General features: G+C 44.3%; 2 protein-coding genes across 4 annotated transcripts in view; both read left to right on the forward strand.

Annotated features, from left to right (window-relative positions):
* The first annotated feature begins 577 nt into the window (after window positions 1–577).
* Window positions 578–3,887, forward strand: LOC121847917 (interleukin-1 beta-like). Its single transcript, XM_042331313.1, has 6 exons — window positions 578–734; window positions 1,016–1,067; window positions 1,255–1,447; window positions 1,836–2,006; window positions 2,335–2,471; window positions 3,025–3,887. The coding sequence occupies exons 2-6, from the start codon at window positions 1,035–1,037 to the stop codon at window positions 3,253–3,255; spliced, it is 765 nt and encodes a 254-aa protein (XP_042187247.1). The 5' UTR covers window positions 578–734; window positions 1,016–1,034; the 3' UTR covers window positions 3,256–3,887.
* A 1,166-nt stretch (window positions 3,888–5,053) lies between these two features.
* The window catches only part of ckap2l (cytoskeleton associated protein 2-like), an 87,307-nt gene continuing 75,828 nt past the window's right edge, over window positions 5,054–16,532 (forward strand). For 2 of the 3 annotated variants that reach the window (XM_042331306.1, XM_042331307.1), the window contains exons 1-5: window positions 5,054–5,474; window positions 5,911–5,977; window positions 9,515–9,575; window positions 9,908–11,466; window positions 11,881–12,079. In XM_042331306.1, the coding sequence (XP_042187240.1) occupies window positions 5,405–5,474; window positions 5,911–5,977; window positions 9,515–9,575; window positions 9,908–11,466; window positions 11,881–12,079 (1,956 nt within the window). In that variant the 5' untranslated portion in view covers window positions 5,054–5,404. The remainder of the gene's footprint in view (window positions 5,475–5,910; window positions 5,978–9,514; window positions 9,576–9,907; window positions 11,467–11,880; window positions 12,080–16,532) is intronic. The other variant, XM_042331305.1, reaches the window with a different exon arrangement.

Here is a 16,532-nt window from a genome sequence, read left to right on the forward strand (position 1 = left end):
TGTTTTACTCCATGTGTAACTCTGTGTCGTTGTATGTGTCGAACTGCTTTGCTTTATCTTGGCCAGGTCCTAGGAGAGGTTCATCCAGGGAGCCATACAAGCTAGAACTGCCACTGAAAACCATCTTAGAAAATAGCCCTTCTAAGAAAATAGCCGTTATCAACACTTTAAACGCATAATGTATGAGAAGTCCTATAGAAAAGGAAGTTATGCAAAGTATATTATAATACAGACATGTACATGTCTCTAATTGTAACTCCTTTTACGTAGTGTTGACATGAACAATATATAATATTTTGTTCATCCAGTAATATTGAGATCTGAAATACAATTTCTCAGGGAATCCTGGCCAAGAACAGCATGAAAACACAACATCAATTCTTTGAATAAAGTATATTGGCAACATTACAAAACAATTACACCCCATCCCCCCCATCCTGTTGGGTGTGAGTCCAGTATTTCATCACCAATGTCATTAAAAAATACCTTGTCACCCATTGGTCTGGTGAGACTAAACCATCGTCCTTCCTCCCGTGTGCGTAGAGGGGAATTTCTGGAGAGTGTGCCCAGGATGTATATAAGACATACAGGTTACCACATGTAGTCAGAAAACATTGGTTCAGAGAACAAGTTGGAACTCACAACAAGGACCAAGGACTAGAAACAAGACGTTAGTACCTACTATCTACTATCTACAAACTACAAAACAGCCAACTACAAACCTATTCATCCAGGTAAATGAAATGTAGAGTCTGTTTTTATTCACATTGGCAACCATAAACTTACTCTTACTGTACGGCTGACCAGGTATTATGTTGTTGATCTGTTGTGGCGGTCTTTATTTCTATATAGTGTTTAGTAAAAACTTTTATTTAGGACTAACTGTATATTGATTGCCTGTTTACACCAGATCTCTGAATGAGTTTTCAGATCTTGGCCATCTTTAAGCAACTGACTAAGCATGATACAATCTATGATGGACAGGAGTTTTAAAAGATCTGTTTTTATTTTCCAGATCTAACTACAAAGACAATATGGAATTTGAGTCAAACTGCAGTCTAATGAAGGTGAGTCCCAACTTAGACATGATGATAAGACAGACCTACAATATTCAGGCATGACAGACATTCAAATGTTATTATACAGTAAACGTTAAAACAGAAGAAAGGAACAAAACAAACCAACCACAATTCTCCATACACTGATGCAACAATGTTAGATGAATGTTAAATCAACTTTCTCTGTCCTGGTCAGAACACCTCTGCCAGTGTAGCATGGAGCTCCAAACTGCCTCAGGGTCTGGATGTGGAGATATCCCATCACCCCATCACCCTGCGCTGTGTGGCCAACCTCATCATCGCCATGGAGAGGCTAAATGGTGGCAAGGGGTTTGCCCTGGGAAGAGATGAGAGCCTGTTAAATTTCTTGCTAGAGAGCGCAGTGGAAGGTAGGTCAAAGATCACAGGACTGGATTAGAGGAGCCCCTTCGGGGCTAGCCTGGCCCCATGTCTGATTGTACTGTCTTGCTTCTGATGACAATGACCATAGGAGTTGACAAGACAGCACAAACAGAACGGGGTATTTTCAATGTGTACCACTATAATACCATTAGCTATCACCACTGGGCTATGTTCCAATGTTCACACTATAGAATACCACTTAGAATGCATGCCCAACACATTGCTTAATTCTAACTGGCATACTGCTAGAGTGGATATCTTAGCACAACTCACGGACTAGTAGTTCTGGAATTCAATCAAGCGTATTTATTCAATCATTCACTCATCTCCTACATGCTTTCTCCTCTCTCTCTCTCTCCTCATCAAAACATATAGTGTTGGAGTTGGAGTCGGAGCGCACTGAAGCCAGCAGCAGAGCTGCGTTCAGCAGTAAAGGAGAGTATGAGTGTAGTGTCACTGACTCTGAGAATAAGTGCTGGGTGCTCAACGAAGGGTCTATGGAGCTGCATGCTATGATGCTGCAGGGAGGCAGCAGCTACCATAAAGGTATGTTAACAACCAAGGCTCTGTACCAATTTGCATTTGTCTTAACATAGTGCGTTACATTTTGCCAAAGAATTTTGAGTGTGTTCTTTGGCGACCATAGATCATTAAATTAATGAAATTACAATTTACGTTGGGGCACTAAGCAGTGGCACTTCCTATGAATCTGAAATAATTGGAAAGGTTAGGTACATATGAGCAATATGAGATTCAGTGGAGAGGTTAAAACCAACCCCACACTGAGACTGACAGATAGGTAGCGTACTTAGTTCACAGTTGAGTTCTGATGAATGATGCTGACTGACTCTCTTCTCCTTTCCTCTGTCCTCAGTGCATTTGAACCTGTCTACGTACATCACGCCTGTCCCCAGTGAGACTAAAGCAAGACCTGTAGCCCTGGGCATCAAGGGATCCAACCTCTACCTATCCTGCATCACATCAGAAGGCACGCCCACCCTGCACCTAGAGGTAAATAGCACTACTACTGCTGAATATATTGTTATTCAGTATTGATAGATAGGATGATTGGCTGTTGAGGCTGGAGTTGTTTGAGTCAGACCTGGACCGTATCATGCACCACTTAGAGATGGCCATGGAGATGGTGTCTGAGCTGAAGAATGCTGACATCATCAACATTGTGTCAGAATCATATGTGGAATGTAAAAGGTTGAGTTGCAGTGTAATTAAAGGAAACTGCCAGAGAGACCAAGAGAGACTGACCCTGGTGAAATGTGACTGGGAATGGGATACAGCGAGGATGACTATTAATTAGTCCTGGAGAGTGACAGTGTGTCGGCTTGTTCCAACCAATGATGTGTTGATTATATAAGTCATTGGTTCCAACAGCCACAAACTCAAACCAATAGCCAGAGTAACATTTCTATCCACCCCTGGTGTATGACATTTGACCCCTGGTGTATGACATTTGACCCCTGGTGTATGACATTTGACCTTTAAGTCCGTTTTGAGTCAGACCATTGATTTTAACCCCCTGACCATCTATCTCTCTCTCTCTCTCCAGGAGGTGGCAGACAAGGAGCAGCTGAAGTCCATCAACCATGAGAGCGACATGGTGCGCTTCCTCTTCTACAAACAGGACACCGGAGTTGACATCAGTACCCTGGAGTCTGCCCATTACAGGAACTGGTTCATCAGCACGGCCCTACAGCAGGACAACACCAAGATGGTGAACATGTGCCAGAGTGCAACTCCCAACCGCTTCACCACATTCACTGTCCAGCGCCACAACTAAGGTGGGTGCCGAAACGGACACCACAGATCTCTCATAGAGATCCTATATAATTCAATGTTATTTTTTATTTTTGTTGAACCTTTATTTAACTAGGCAATAGAGATTCTATATGTGATTCTATAGGACCTTTGTGGTCAGGGCTGGATTGTCACTGTCTGTACGTCTAAAGATTAGGTGTATGTTTGTAAGACACAATAATTTCTTCAGGTTGTATGTATGTGTGTGTGTGTGTGTGTGTGTGTGTGTGTGTGTGTGTGTGTGTGTGTGTGTGTGTGTGTGTGTGTGTGTGTGTGTACTACTAGAGCAATTCACCATTGTGGTGTATTGACTTGGTCAAATTTTACCACAAGATGGCGCCGTTGAGTCAGATTGTGGCAAGCGCCCATGATATTTATTATACCGTATTTATTGCTGAAAGCCAAAATGAACGTATTGCTTACTGTAATTACATTTCTACTAATCATAATATTGATCTACTATTTATTCATGTATTTATATTTCAGTGATTATACTTATTTATTATTGTATTTATTTGTCAATATGTTGATGTTGCACTTATTCATTGATGCATGCAAACATTTGAATTGTCCTACATATGTGCTCTTTTGAATAAATATTCAAATGGAAATTGATATTCTCTGTCATTGATTATTATGGTTGGCTACTGTAATAACATGGTTATTGGAAGAACAATGTGAAGAGTCAGACAACATCCATCAAATACCAGAACCATAACAAGAACAAATATGAGAGGTATACCTACATTATACCAGTAATAATAATAATAATAATAATAAACTACTTTAAAGTACTACTTCAGGAGTTTTCTGGGGTATCTGTACTTCAGTACTTATATTTTTGACAACTTTTCCTTTTACTTCAATACATTCCTAACGAAAATACTGTACCTTTTTACTCCATACATACATTTTCCCTGACACCCAAAAGTACTTGTTACATTTTGAAAATTTAGCAGGACTGGAAAATGGTCCAATTCACTCACTTATCAAGAGAACATCCAGGCTCTTAAATATCCTAATGTTGAGATGGAATTGTTCATCAGTAAAGCAGACGCCAAGGGATTAGTAAGAACAGAGGTTACAAATGAGTGGCAAGAGTTGTGGAACAGGAAGTAAGGGAAGACACCTGTATAAGATCCAGGAAAAGGTGGGGGCAGGGGGTCCTCAGACCAAGAGAGAAGGGAGGAAAGTGTAGGTACAAGGCTGAGACTGGGACACACAAGGCTGAGACTGGGACACACAAGGCTGAGACTGGGACACACAAGGCTGAGACTGGGACACACAAGGCTGAGCCTGGGACACACAAGGCTGAGACTGGGACACACAAGGCTGAGACTGGGACACACACGGCTGAGACTGGGACACACAAGGCTCAGACTGGGACACACAAGGCTGAGACTGGGACACACAAGGCTGAGACTGGGACACACAAGGCTGAGACTGGGACACACAAGGCTCAACAGTAAGTTGAAAGTGGTGGGGAAACATGATCATCGTCACACCTCTCAGATGGAGACAGTGGAACATGTTCTCTTTCAGTGCCAGAAATACATGAGACAAAGGGAGCTGTTGTAATTAGATTTGAGGAGTAATGAGTTTGAAGAGCCTGGATTAAGTGAACTGCTGGGGAAATCTTCAGGGGATGATTTGAAATCCTACCCAATAATCTCGTCTCCCTAACGAAACTAAATACATAATTAAAAACTACATCACCTAAAGATTTCCCCAAAAATGCACTTAATCCTGGCTCTTCAACCCCACTACTCCTCAAATCTAATAACAATCGCTCCCTTTGTCTCATATTTCTGGCACTGAAATAGAACATGTTCCATCATCTCCTCCTGACAATGATCACACCTCCCAGTCAGATGTTCCCCACCACTTTCAATGTTACCATCCATATAAAACCTACAGAATTAAAAGAAGCATTGGAGTAGCTGTCTGATTGGGCGTGGGGTTTGTTTTCAAATATTTGAACGAGCCAATGGGAGAAGAGTGGCGTTGCCCCGGCAATTTCAAAACAGACCACGAAATAGATGAAGTCGGTTTGTTTATGTTAGCTCGCTAGCAAACCATAACTTGTGTTCCACTAAAATAGCGAAAAATTTAGCTAGCTACACTAAAATAACATGTCTCAAGTGACTAGATTACAAATAGCAATGGACGCGGAAGAAATTGTTGCCCAACTTAACAGAAAAGGTATGGTGTAGCTAACGTTAACTAATATTCCGCTAGCTTGTTAGCAGGCTTCTTCAGCTTACTAACTATAGTTGTCGTTAGTCATAATACAATGTAAACAATACAATAGTTTTTTATTTGTTATTCGGTCAAGTTACAGTGGAAAAACTAGATATAGGCAAGGGTACACACTAACGTTAGCTTAGTTCAGAGGAAACTTAAGGAGTCTTTTGGGACATTGGGCTGTCTTATTGACTCCATAAACGGGTAACGTTAGCGTAACTAGCTAGAACCATCACCTGTTAGAACAACAATGTTGCAGCTAGGGCTAGCTGTCTGACGTTAGCCAGCTAATGTAATGGTAATGTTAACTAGCTAGCTATCTTTACCACCATTGACCAAATAGTGGAGGAGTAAATGTAGGGTTTGTTTTAAAGTTGCTTCTTGTCTTTCACAGAATTGCGCAAGCAGCAGTTGATAGAGTACTTAGCAGCAAAAGGAAGACTGAAGCCACCAAACCCAAAGTAAGAAATCATCATGGCTTGACGGCTATCTTCTTGGCCATTATATAGCCTATATAAGATGATTCATTCATTCAAGGTTTATACAAATGTCTATGTTTATACAAAATCAGTCAAACAAACAATAGTCCAAACCCCATGTCTCTACCATATATGGTTTAAAAGTTGCCGAAGATTTACTCTGAGAATTTAGCATTAATGGAATTGTTATGTTCAAAATCTGGTCATTGCTCCGCGGCAGCCGCTAACTACGAACGTCAAACTGACAAACTATCTAGTGGCTGCAGGTTCGTGAGTGAAAACATGGCATTTTTCAAAATTAAATCCGCTGAATAGAGAACTGAATAGCTTTGTAAATAAATAATTAACCCTAACGGACTGAATTGCAATATCCACTCCCCGCTAAGACAATCTGTTCTTGTTTGCATTGTATATTATTATTATTATTCTGTGGATTTTATATGGCGGTTGGTAACCAACTTTAAACTGCATTAATGCCACCAACTGGACTGGGGCGTGGATCAGAGACAGTGAAGGTCTAAATCCAACCCAATAATCTTCTCCCCCTAAGGAAACAAAATACATAATTAAATACCAGTCTGCTGTTCCCACATGCTTCAAGAGGGCCACCATTGTTCCTGTTCCCAAGAAAGCTAAGGAAACTGAGCTAAACGACTACCGCCCCGTAGCACTCACTTCCGTCATCATGAAGTGCTTTGAGAGACTAGTCAAGGACCATATCACCTCCACCCTACCTGACACCCTAGACCCACTCCAATTTGCTTACCGCCCAAATAGGTCCACAGACGATGCAATCTCAACCACACTGCACACTGCCCTAACCCATCTGGACAAGAGGAATACCTATGTGAGAATGCTGTTCATCGACTACAGCTCGGCATTCAACACCATAGTACCCTCCAAGCTCGTCATCAAGCTCGAGACCCTGGGTCTCGACCCCGCCCTGTGCAACTGGGTACTGGACTTCCTGACGAGCCGCCCCCAGGTGGTGAGGGTAGGCAACAACATCTCCTCCCCGCTGATCCTCAACACTGGGGCCCCACAAGGGTGCGTTCTGAGCCCTCTCCTGTACTCCCTGTTCACCCACGACTGCGTGGCCACGCACGCCTCCAACTCAATCATCAAGTTTGTGGACGACACAACAGTGGTAGGCTTGATTACCAACAACGACGAGATGGCCTACAGGGAGGAGGTGAGGGCCCTCGGAGTGTGGTGTCAGGAAAATAACCTCACACTCAACGTCAACAAAACTAAGGAGATGATTGTGGACTTCAGGAAACAGCAGAGGGAACACCCCCCCCATCCACATCGATGGAACAGTAGTGGAGAGGGTAGTAAGTTTTAAGTTCCTCGGCATACACATCACAGACAAACTGAATTGGTCCACTCACACAGACTGCATCGTGAAGAAGGCGCAGCAGCGCCTCTTCAACCTCAGGAGGCTGAAGAAATTCGGCTTGTCACCAACAGCACTCACAAACTTCTACAGATGCACAATCGAGAGCATCCTGGCGGGCTGTATCACCGCCTGGTACGGCAACTGCTCCGCCCACAACCGTAAGGCTCTCCAGAGGGTAGTGAGGTCTGCACAACGCATCACCGGGGGCAAACTACCTGCCCTCCAGGACACCTACACCACCCGATGTTACAGGAAGGCCATAAAGATCATCAAGGACAACAACCACCCGAGCCACTGCCTGTTCACCCCGCTATCATCCAGAAGGCGAGGTCAGTACAGGTGCATCAAAGCTGGGACCGAGAGACTGAAAAACAGCTTCTATCTCAAGGCCATCAGACTGTTAAACAGCCACCACTAACATTGAGTGGCTGCTGCCAACACACTGACACTGACTCAACTCCAGCCACTTTAATAATGGGAATTGATGGGAAATGATGTAAAATATATCACTAGCCACTTTAAACAATGCTACCTAATATAATGTTTACATACCCTACATTATTCATCTCATATGTATACATATATACTGTACTCTATATCATCTACTGCATCCTTATGTAATACATGTATCACTAGCCACTTTAACTATGCCACTTTGTTTACATACTCATCTCATATGTATATACTGTACTCAATACGATCTACTGTATCTTGCCTATGCTGCTCTGTACCATCACTCATTCATATATCTTTATGTACATATTCTTTATCCCCTTACACTGTGTATAAGACAGTCGTTTTTTTTGGAATTGTTAGTTAGATTACTTGTTGGATTATTACTGCATTGTCGGAACTAGAAGCACAAGCATTTCGCTACACTCGCATTAACATCTGCTAACCATGTGTATGTGACAAATAAAATTTTATTTGATTTGACTTCATCCCCTGAAGATTTCCCCAGCAGTTCACTTAATCCAGGCTCTTCAACCTCATTACTCCTCAAATCTAATAACAACCGCTCCCTTTGTCTCATGTATTTCTGGCACTGAAAGAGAACATGTTCCACTGTCTCCATCTGAGAGGTGCGACGATGATCATGTTTCCCCACCACTTTCAACTTACTGTTGAGCCTTGTGTGTCCCAGTCTGAGCCTTGTGTGTCCCAGTCTGAGCCTTGTGTGTCCCAGTCTGAGCCTTGTGTGTTCCAGTCTGAGCCTTGTGTGTCCCAGTCTCAGCCTTGTGTGTCCCAGTCTCAGCCTTGTGTGTCCCAGTCTGAGCCTTGTGTGTCCCAGTCTGAGCCTTGTGTGTCCCAGTCTCAGCCTTGTGTGTCCCAGTCTCAGCCTTGTGTGTCCCAGTCTGAGCCTTGTGTGTCCCAGTCTCAGCCTTGTGTGTCCCAGTCTCAGCCTTGTGTGTCCCAGTCTCAGCCTTGTGTGTCCCAGTCTCAGCCTTGTGTGTCCCAGTCTCAGCCTTGTGTGTCCCAGTCTCAGCCTTGTACCTACACTTTCCTCCCTTCTCTCTTGGCCTGAGGACCCCCCTGCCCCCACCTTTTCCTGGATCTTATACAGGTGTCTTCCCTTACTTCCTGTTCCACAACTCTTGCCACTCATTTGTAACCTCTGTTTTTATGAATCCCTTGGCTTCTGCTTTACTGAAATGATGAAAGCCAAGCATCTGGAGGTGAATCATCTCCAAATGATACCATCTCACAACACCTTAAATGAAAGGGATACAACCAAGAGAGGTGCCGTTTAAACTAGTAACGGCCACAGCAAATGAACATTCTTATTTCATCAACACTTGTCAAGTACTAGTATGTGTAAACGTTGTTCTCTACAATATTATAATCTAATGATTATTAGCACTTTGGGACATCGGCTGATGTAAAAGGAGAAATAAGGGCTTAAAAAATACATTTAATTAATTATATGTCATTTATAATGACATCAGGCAACGAGAACGACGTTTTCACATTCATTTTGGTGCTCCCTCTTGAATTGCCCTGTTTTTCTATACATGGTATTGTATTGCAGCGAGTGAAAGACCTACGGTATTAACTAGTTGCAATATGTTTTATCCATAGTCTTTTGTAAATAATGTCCCATCACACATGACTGATTTCAGACCTTATCTTCGAGATGCCGTTAAAGCAAAGCAGATCACCATGTCTACCGTGAAGGATGATGTAAGTATTGTAGCCAATCACTTTCCTCTCCTTGACACCATCTCTCGCAAAGCAAACCTGTCAGTTTGCTCACTATCAATTATATAGTGAGGCTTGAATTATAGTAGGTACCATGTGGCTCAGTTGATTGGACACGGCGCTTGCAATGTCCAGGTTTGTGGTTTTGATTCCTACGAGGGACCAGTATGGACATTTTTTTTTATTAAAAAGTGTGCACTCACTACTGCATCTGTTAAGTGACATCTAAAATACTAATTAACTGACACGTTGAGGTGTCTTTAAGCAGGAAATAGTTACGAACTATATCAACTGATATTGTTTTGTAATTACAGCTGGACCCGGGAAAAGAGAACCGGGGTCCAAATGCTCTCAAGATGAAAAAGAGAGTGGTGAAGGTTCAACCTCTGATGGCCTACGCCGTTTCCCAAACCACAGGCACCTTCTGCAGTACCACCAACAAACAGAGCTCCGCCAACGGTCTCCTGTCTGCAGCATCGAGTACCGCACGTCTCAACGTGCTCAAAGGCATGACAAAGCCTTCTGCGGTTGCCCCAAGTCACTCAACCAGCCTGAAGGCGGCTCCAGCCAGATCACAATCCACTGTCCCTACCAAAAGATGCCCAAGCACCACCAACCAACCCAGAACCCAGCCTAATCCAGCTGTTAAAGTCAGCAACACACGCCCTAGCTCAGCCATAACCCTGGCAAACGCTGGTAGAACACATTCAGCCAACACAACCAGACCAAAGTCAAATATTACTGGGAAACCCGCTAACTCTCTCCACACAGCCGGCGCGCGGCCCAGCACAGCCGGCGCGCGGCCCAGCACAGCCGGCGCGCGGCCCAGCACAGCCGGCGCGCGGCCCAGCACAGCCGGCGCGCGGCCCAGCACAGCCGGCGCGCGGCCCAGCACAGCCGGCCCGCGGCCCAGCACAGCCGGCCCGTGGCCCAGCACAGCCGGCCCGCGGCCCAGCACAGCCGGCCCGCGGCCCAACACCGGTAGTGCCAGAATGAGTCCGAGCACAATGGTTAAAACCAAGACAAGTCTTGTGTCTGTCCAGGTGCAGCCTAGAAGCACCACCGTCCCTGCTCCAGCATCAGTCTCCTTCACCCCCCTGGTCTTGAACAGAGCATGCCCAAGCACCAGCCCAGTCCCAGCTGTGACCCAAAAGCCACCAGTTACTACTCAGAGGAGAACAAATCCCTTCACTGGCGTGAGTGAGACTAACCAGAGGACAACTGCCTTGGCTGCGGACAATGGGCAAAGGAGGAGCCAAGCTGTGAGCAGGACTGATTCCAAACCACTCCCAGAGAGATCCAGTAAACCAGCAGGGCAGAAACAACCTGTCACTGGACCTAAACCCATCATCCAAGGCCCTACTGGTCCTGGGCACAAGACTGCAGCTACGAAGCCAGGTGATATTCAGAGGGCTGCATCACAGCACAGGGCCGAGGCTAGAGGAGCAGGAGCCAGCACTCGGCTATGGAAGGCTGCCTCTCGAGCCTCCACCGGGATAACAGGAAGCCAATGGCAGAACACGGCTCTGAGTAGGGCCATGCATGCAGCTGTGGCTGCGATGGGACAGAAAAGCAGCGCAGAGGAAAACCGAGACATGGAGAGTGGGTCGGCAGACACCGACACCAAGAATGAACCCAATGCTCCATCGCCCTCATCAACATCTCCGGCGTGTTGGCCTAGGCCTCACAGCAGCACAGCAAGTGGTGTGTGGATCCCCCAGACGGTGCCTCGCTCTGCCAAAAAGTCCAGCCATGGCCAGGAGGAGGTGGGGTGGGAGGCTGGTGTTGGCCTTAAGACACCCAGAGACCAGGCCAGGGTCGTGCCCAAGACCGAGGGCCGCAGGAAGATGACAGCTGCCCAGGAAGAGAGAATGTAAGTTTTTCATTTTTTTTATTGTCAATTAGATAAGTACTAGGAGGTAGAATACAGTAAATTTCAATTTTTGTGATTTTAGCAGACAATCATATACAGAACGACTTGAAGTCTTAAAATATTACTCTAGACTGGTTGAATAAGGCCTTGGATTACACAGTGCACATAACTACTGTGATTTTGTTTGTTGAAATAACAAAATAACACCAAGATAACATTGTCATTTCACTTCAGTAAAAGGTATGTGTGTTGGTATCGTAGCATATGAATGTGCTGGGTCTTTTCCATTATACCACCATATTCTTTCCACCCAGCACTTCATTTAATAGTGTGGTTGAATTGGACTACAAACATCTGACTTTACCCCAACATTTTACTGAACAACCTTATATTCCACTCTGTGTGTGTCTTCAGGCAGAAGCTCCAGGAATGGCGTGAGAACAGGGGCATCTCCTACAAGCGTCCTCCCATGCCGGTGAGGCCTCCTCGGGTGCGGCGCACCTTGGCCCTTCCTCAGGCTTACTGGGACGGTATGGAGGAGGAAGTTGAGGCCAGGTCTCTGGTTGAAGCTGTGGACCGGTGCCTGGCTGACTGCATCAAACTGCTGAATGAGGTGTGGCAGAGGAATGGGTTGGGTTAGATTACATGAATTGACAGGAATTGAAAATGTATGACAAATCAACTGTCAATTGTGATCTGCCTGGAGCCGTCTTCAGGCTGGTTGAGTGACTTGGGGTAACCGCAGAAGGGCGGCAGGGTAGCCTAGAGGTTAGAGCGTTGGACTAGTAACTGGAATAACAAGTTCAAATCCCCGAGCTGACAAGGTACAAATCTGTCGTTCTGCCCCTGAACAGGCAGTTAACCCACTGTTCCTAGGCCGTCATTGAAAATAAGAATTTGTTCTTAACTGACTTGCCTAGTTAAATAAAGGTAAAATAAATCAATAACAACTGGGGGGGTTGATTGTTGCTCTGTTGGCGTTGTGGCTGTTCACATGGCGTTTTCCCTCACTCAGCCCACCCGCACATTCTCCCGACCGGCAACACTAAAGCTGCCAGTCGTCAGCAAGACACTTTTTCGTAGCTATTAAGTAGTAGATTACCAAATTCCCAATATAAATAGTAATTAAATAGAATTGTGTATTAATGTGAATAGGTAATATCCCTAAACTCTCATCATCAGTACTGACTTTACCCCTCATGTACATGTAGTAAATAAGTAGTGAAACAACATGTTGTTGAGTAGAACTTGTAAGGGAGTGATGAATACTGAATACTCGGTTCATTTTTTTCCTTCATGGGGTTATGGTGATATAATACCATCTGGTGGCAAGTAGGAACTATTGCGTTTTTTAAAATATATATATATATATTTTTTTTACTATTACAAATTGAGTTAACAGTCCTTGAATTTGACTTGCCACTGTCTATATGAACCCTGTAGAAATTCTGTTAGCTTTCTCATACCAGCAACCAGTGTGTTTCCACTAGAGGTCGACCGATTAATCGGAATGGCCGATTTAATTAGGGCCGATTTCAAGTTTTCATTACAATCGGAAATCTGGATTTTTGGGCGCAGATTTTGCTAATTTGTTTTTTATTTAACTAGGCAAGTCCGTTAAGAACACATTCTTATTTTCAATGACGGCCTAGGAACAGTGGGTTAACTGCCTTGTTAAGGGGCAGAATGACAGATTTTCACCTTGTCAGCTCGGGGGATTCAATCTTGCAACCTTAACTAGTCCAACACAATAACGACCTGCCCCTTTCTCGTTGCACTCCACAAGGAGGCTGCCTGTTATGCGAATGCAGTAAGCCAAGGTAAGTTGCTAGCTAGCATTAAACTTATCTTTATAAAAAACAATCAATCATAATCACTAGTTAACTACACATGGTTGATATTACTAGATATTATCTAGCGTGTCCTGCGTTGCATATAATCTGACTGAGTATACAAGTATCTGACTGAGCGGTGGTAGGCAGAAGCAGGCGCGCAAACATTCATTCAAAAAGCAATTTCATGCGTTTTGCCAGCAGCTCTTCGTTGTGCGTCAAACATTGCGCTGTTTATGACTTCAAGCCTATCAACTTTGAAGATGAGGCTCGTGTAACCGAAGTGAAATGGCTAGCTAGTTAGCACGCCCTAATTGTCGTTGTGTTGCTGGTTCGAGCCCAGGGAGGAGCGAGGAGAGGGACGGAAGCTATACTGTTACACTGGCAATACTAAAGTGCCTGTAAGAACATCCAATAGTCAAAGGTTGATGAAATACAAATGGTAGAGGGAAATAGTCCTATAATTCCTATAGTAACTACAACCTAAAACTTCTTACCTGGGAATATTGAAGACTCATGTTAAAAGGAACCACCAGCTTTCATATGTTCTCATGTTCTGAGCAAGGAACTTAAACCTTAGCTTTTTTACATGGCACATATTTTACATGGAACATAATGCACTTTTACTTTCTTCTCCAACACTTTGTTTTTGCATTATTTAAACCAAATTGAACATGTTTCATTATTTACTTAAGGCTAAATTGATTTTATTGATGTATTATATTAAGTAAAGTGTTAATTCAGTATTGTTGTTACTGTCATTATTACAAATAAAAAAATTGGCCCGATTAATCGGTATCGGCCTTTATGGCCCCCAAATAATCGGTATCGGTATTGAAAAATTATAATCGGTCGACCTCTAGTTTCCACTGCTGTTCTGCCTGTCTAACGTCCAGTCTAGACCACGTCCCGTGTGTCTCAGTTGGTAAAACATGGCACTTGCAACAGTTGTTGGTTCAATTCCCACGGGGTACCAGTACAATAATATATGCCCTCACTACTGTAAGTCGCTCTGGATAAGTGACTGTTACTGGATCCCTTCTGTGACATTCCTCTGGGACCGATGGGGTGGTGCGTTTCAGTGGAAGAGACCAGCACAGCAGCTGAATGTAGACCCAGCCCTTCTTACACAGTGTGTTTCGAGGTTGCTTGGCCGGTTGCTTTGTGTGTTGTGTGCTTTGTGTGTCGCCATTAATCCAACACATGGTCAGGTCAGATGATGTAGTTTCTATTATTCAGGGAATAATGGCCTAGTAAAACAGACAGGGCTTTGGTCAAAAGTAGTGCACTACTTAGTGCGGTGGTTCTCTAACCTTTCCTTAGGGACCCACAGATGTTTCGCAATTTCGCTGTCGCCAAATGGCTCACCTTGGTGATTCAGTGAGTCGGGTGTGGTTAGTAGAGAAGCACTGATGTAGGGCATAGGGTGACATTTGGAACACAGCCTCTGCCTTCACTGCGAGAGCAAGACACTTGAAGGAACAGGTATATTGTTCCGCAGGTGCTATTCATTCGTGGTGCAACTCTTCCAGGTTGTGTAAGACATGTACATAAACTCAACAAAAAAATAAACATCCTCTCATTGTCAACTGCTTTTATTTTCAGGAAACTTAACGTGTAAATATGAATAAGTAATGTCGTTAGCATTAGTAGGCTTTGTATAGCAGCCTTGTATAACCACCCCTTCGAGCTGTAGGCCTAAGAACGCGTCCTGTTAAGTCTTCAAACAGTAACTTACTTAGGCCTATATTTCTATATAAACTCAGCAAAAGAAGAAACGTCCTCTCACTGTCAACTGCTTTTATTTTCAGGAAACTTGACGTGTGTAAATATTTGTATGAACATAACAAGATTCAATATCTGAGACATAAACTGAACAAGTTCCACAGACATGTGACTAACAAATGGATTAATGTGTCCCTGAACAAAGGGGTGGTCAAAATCAAAAGTAACAGTCAGTATCTGGTGTGGCCACCAGCTGCATTAAGTACTGCAGTGCAGCTCCTCCTCATGGACTGCACCAGATTTGCCAGTTCTTGCTGTGAGATGTTAACCCACTCTTCCACCAAGGCACCTGCAAGTTCCCGGACATTTCTGTGAGGAATGGCCCTAGCCCTCACCCTCCAATCCAACAGGTCCCAGACGTGCTCAATGGGATTGAGATCCTGGCTCTTTGCTGGCCATGGTAGAACACTGACATTCCTGTCTTGCAGGAAATCCCACACAGAACGAGCAGTATGTCTGGTGGCATTGTCATGCTGGAGGGTCATGTCAGGATGAGCCTGCAGGAAGGGTACCACATGAGGGAGGAGGATGTCTTCCCTGTAACACACAGCGTTGAGATTGCCTGCAATGACAACAAGCTCAGTCCGATGATGCTGTGACACACCGCCCCAGACCATGACGGACCCTCCACCTCCCAATCGATCCCCCTCCAGAGTACAGGCCTCGGTGTAACGCACATTCCTTCGACGATAAACGCAAATCCAACCATCACCCCTGGTGAGCCAAAACTCGTCAGTGAAGAGCACTTTTTGCCAGTCCTGTCTGGTCCAGCGACGTTGTTGCCGATGATGTCTGGTGAGGACCTGCCTTACTACAGGCCTACAAGCCCTCTGTCCAGCCTCTCAGCCTATTGCAGACAGTCTGAGCACTGATGGAGGGATTGTGCGTTCCTGGTGTAACTCAGGCAGTTGTTGATGCCATCCTGTACCTGTCCCACAGGTGTGATGTTCGGATGTACCAATCCTGTGCAGGTGTTGTTAAGCGTGGTCAGCCACTGTGAGGACAATCAGCTGTCCGTCCTGTCTCCCTGTAGCGCTGTCTTAGGCATCCCACAGTGCGGACATAAAAAAAAAGAAATATTATCATTTCAGCTTTATTTAACCAGGTAGGCAAGTTGAGACCAAGTTCTCATTTACAATTGCGTCCGGGCCAAGACAAAGCAAAGCAAAGCAGTTCGACACATAAAACAACACAGAGTTACACATGGAGTAAAACAAACATACAGTCAATAATACAGTAGAAAAATAAGTCTATATACAATGTGAGATAAGGGAGGTAAGGGGAAAAAAGGCCATGGTGGCAAAGTAAATCAAATATAGCAAGTAAAACACTGGAATGGTAGATTTGGAGTGGAAGAATGTGCAAAGTAGAGAGAGAAATAATGGGGTGCAAAGGAGCAAAATAAATAAATACAGTAGGGAAAGAGGTAGCTATTTGGGATAAATTATA

This window comes from Oncorhynchus tshawytscha, linkage group LG12 (assembly GCF_018296145.1).
Source record: "Oncorhynchus tshawytscha isolate Ot180627B linkage group LG12, Otsh_v2.0, whole genome shotgun sequence".
NCBI lineage: Eukaryota > Metazoa > Chordata > Actinopteri > Salmoniformes > Salmonidae > Oncorhynchus > Oncorhynchus tshawytscha.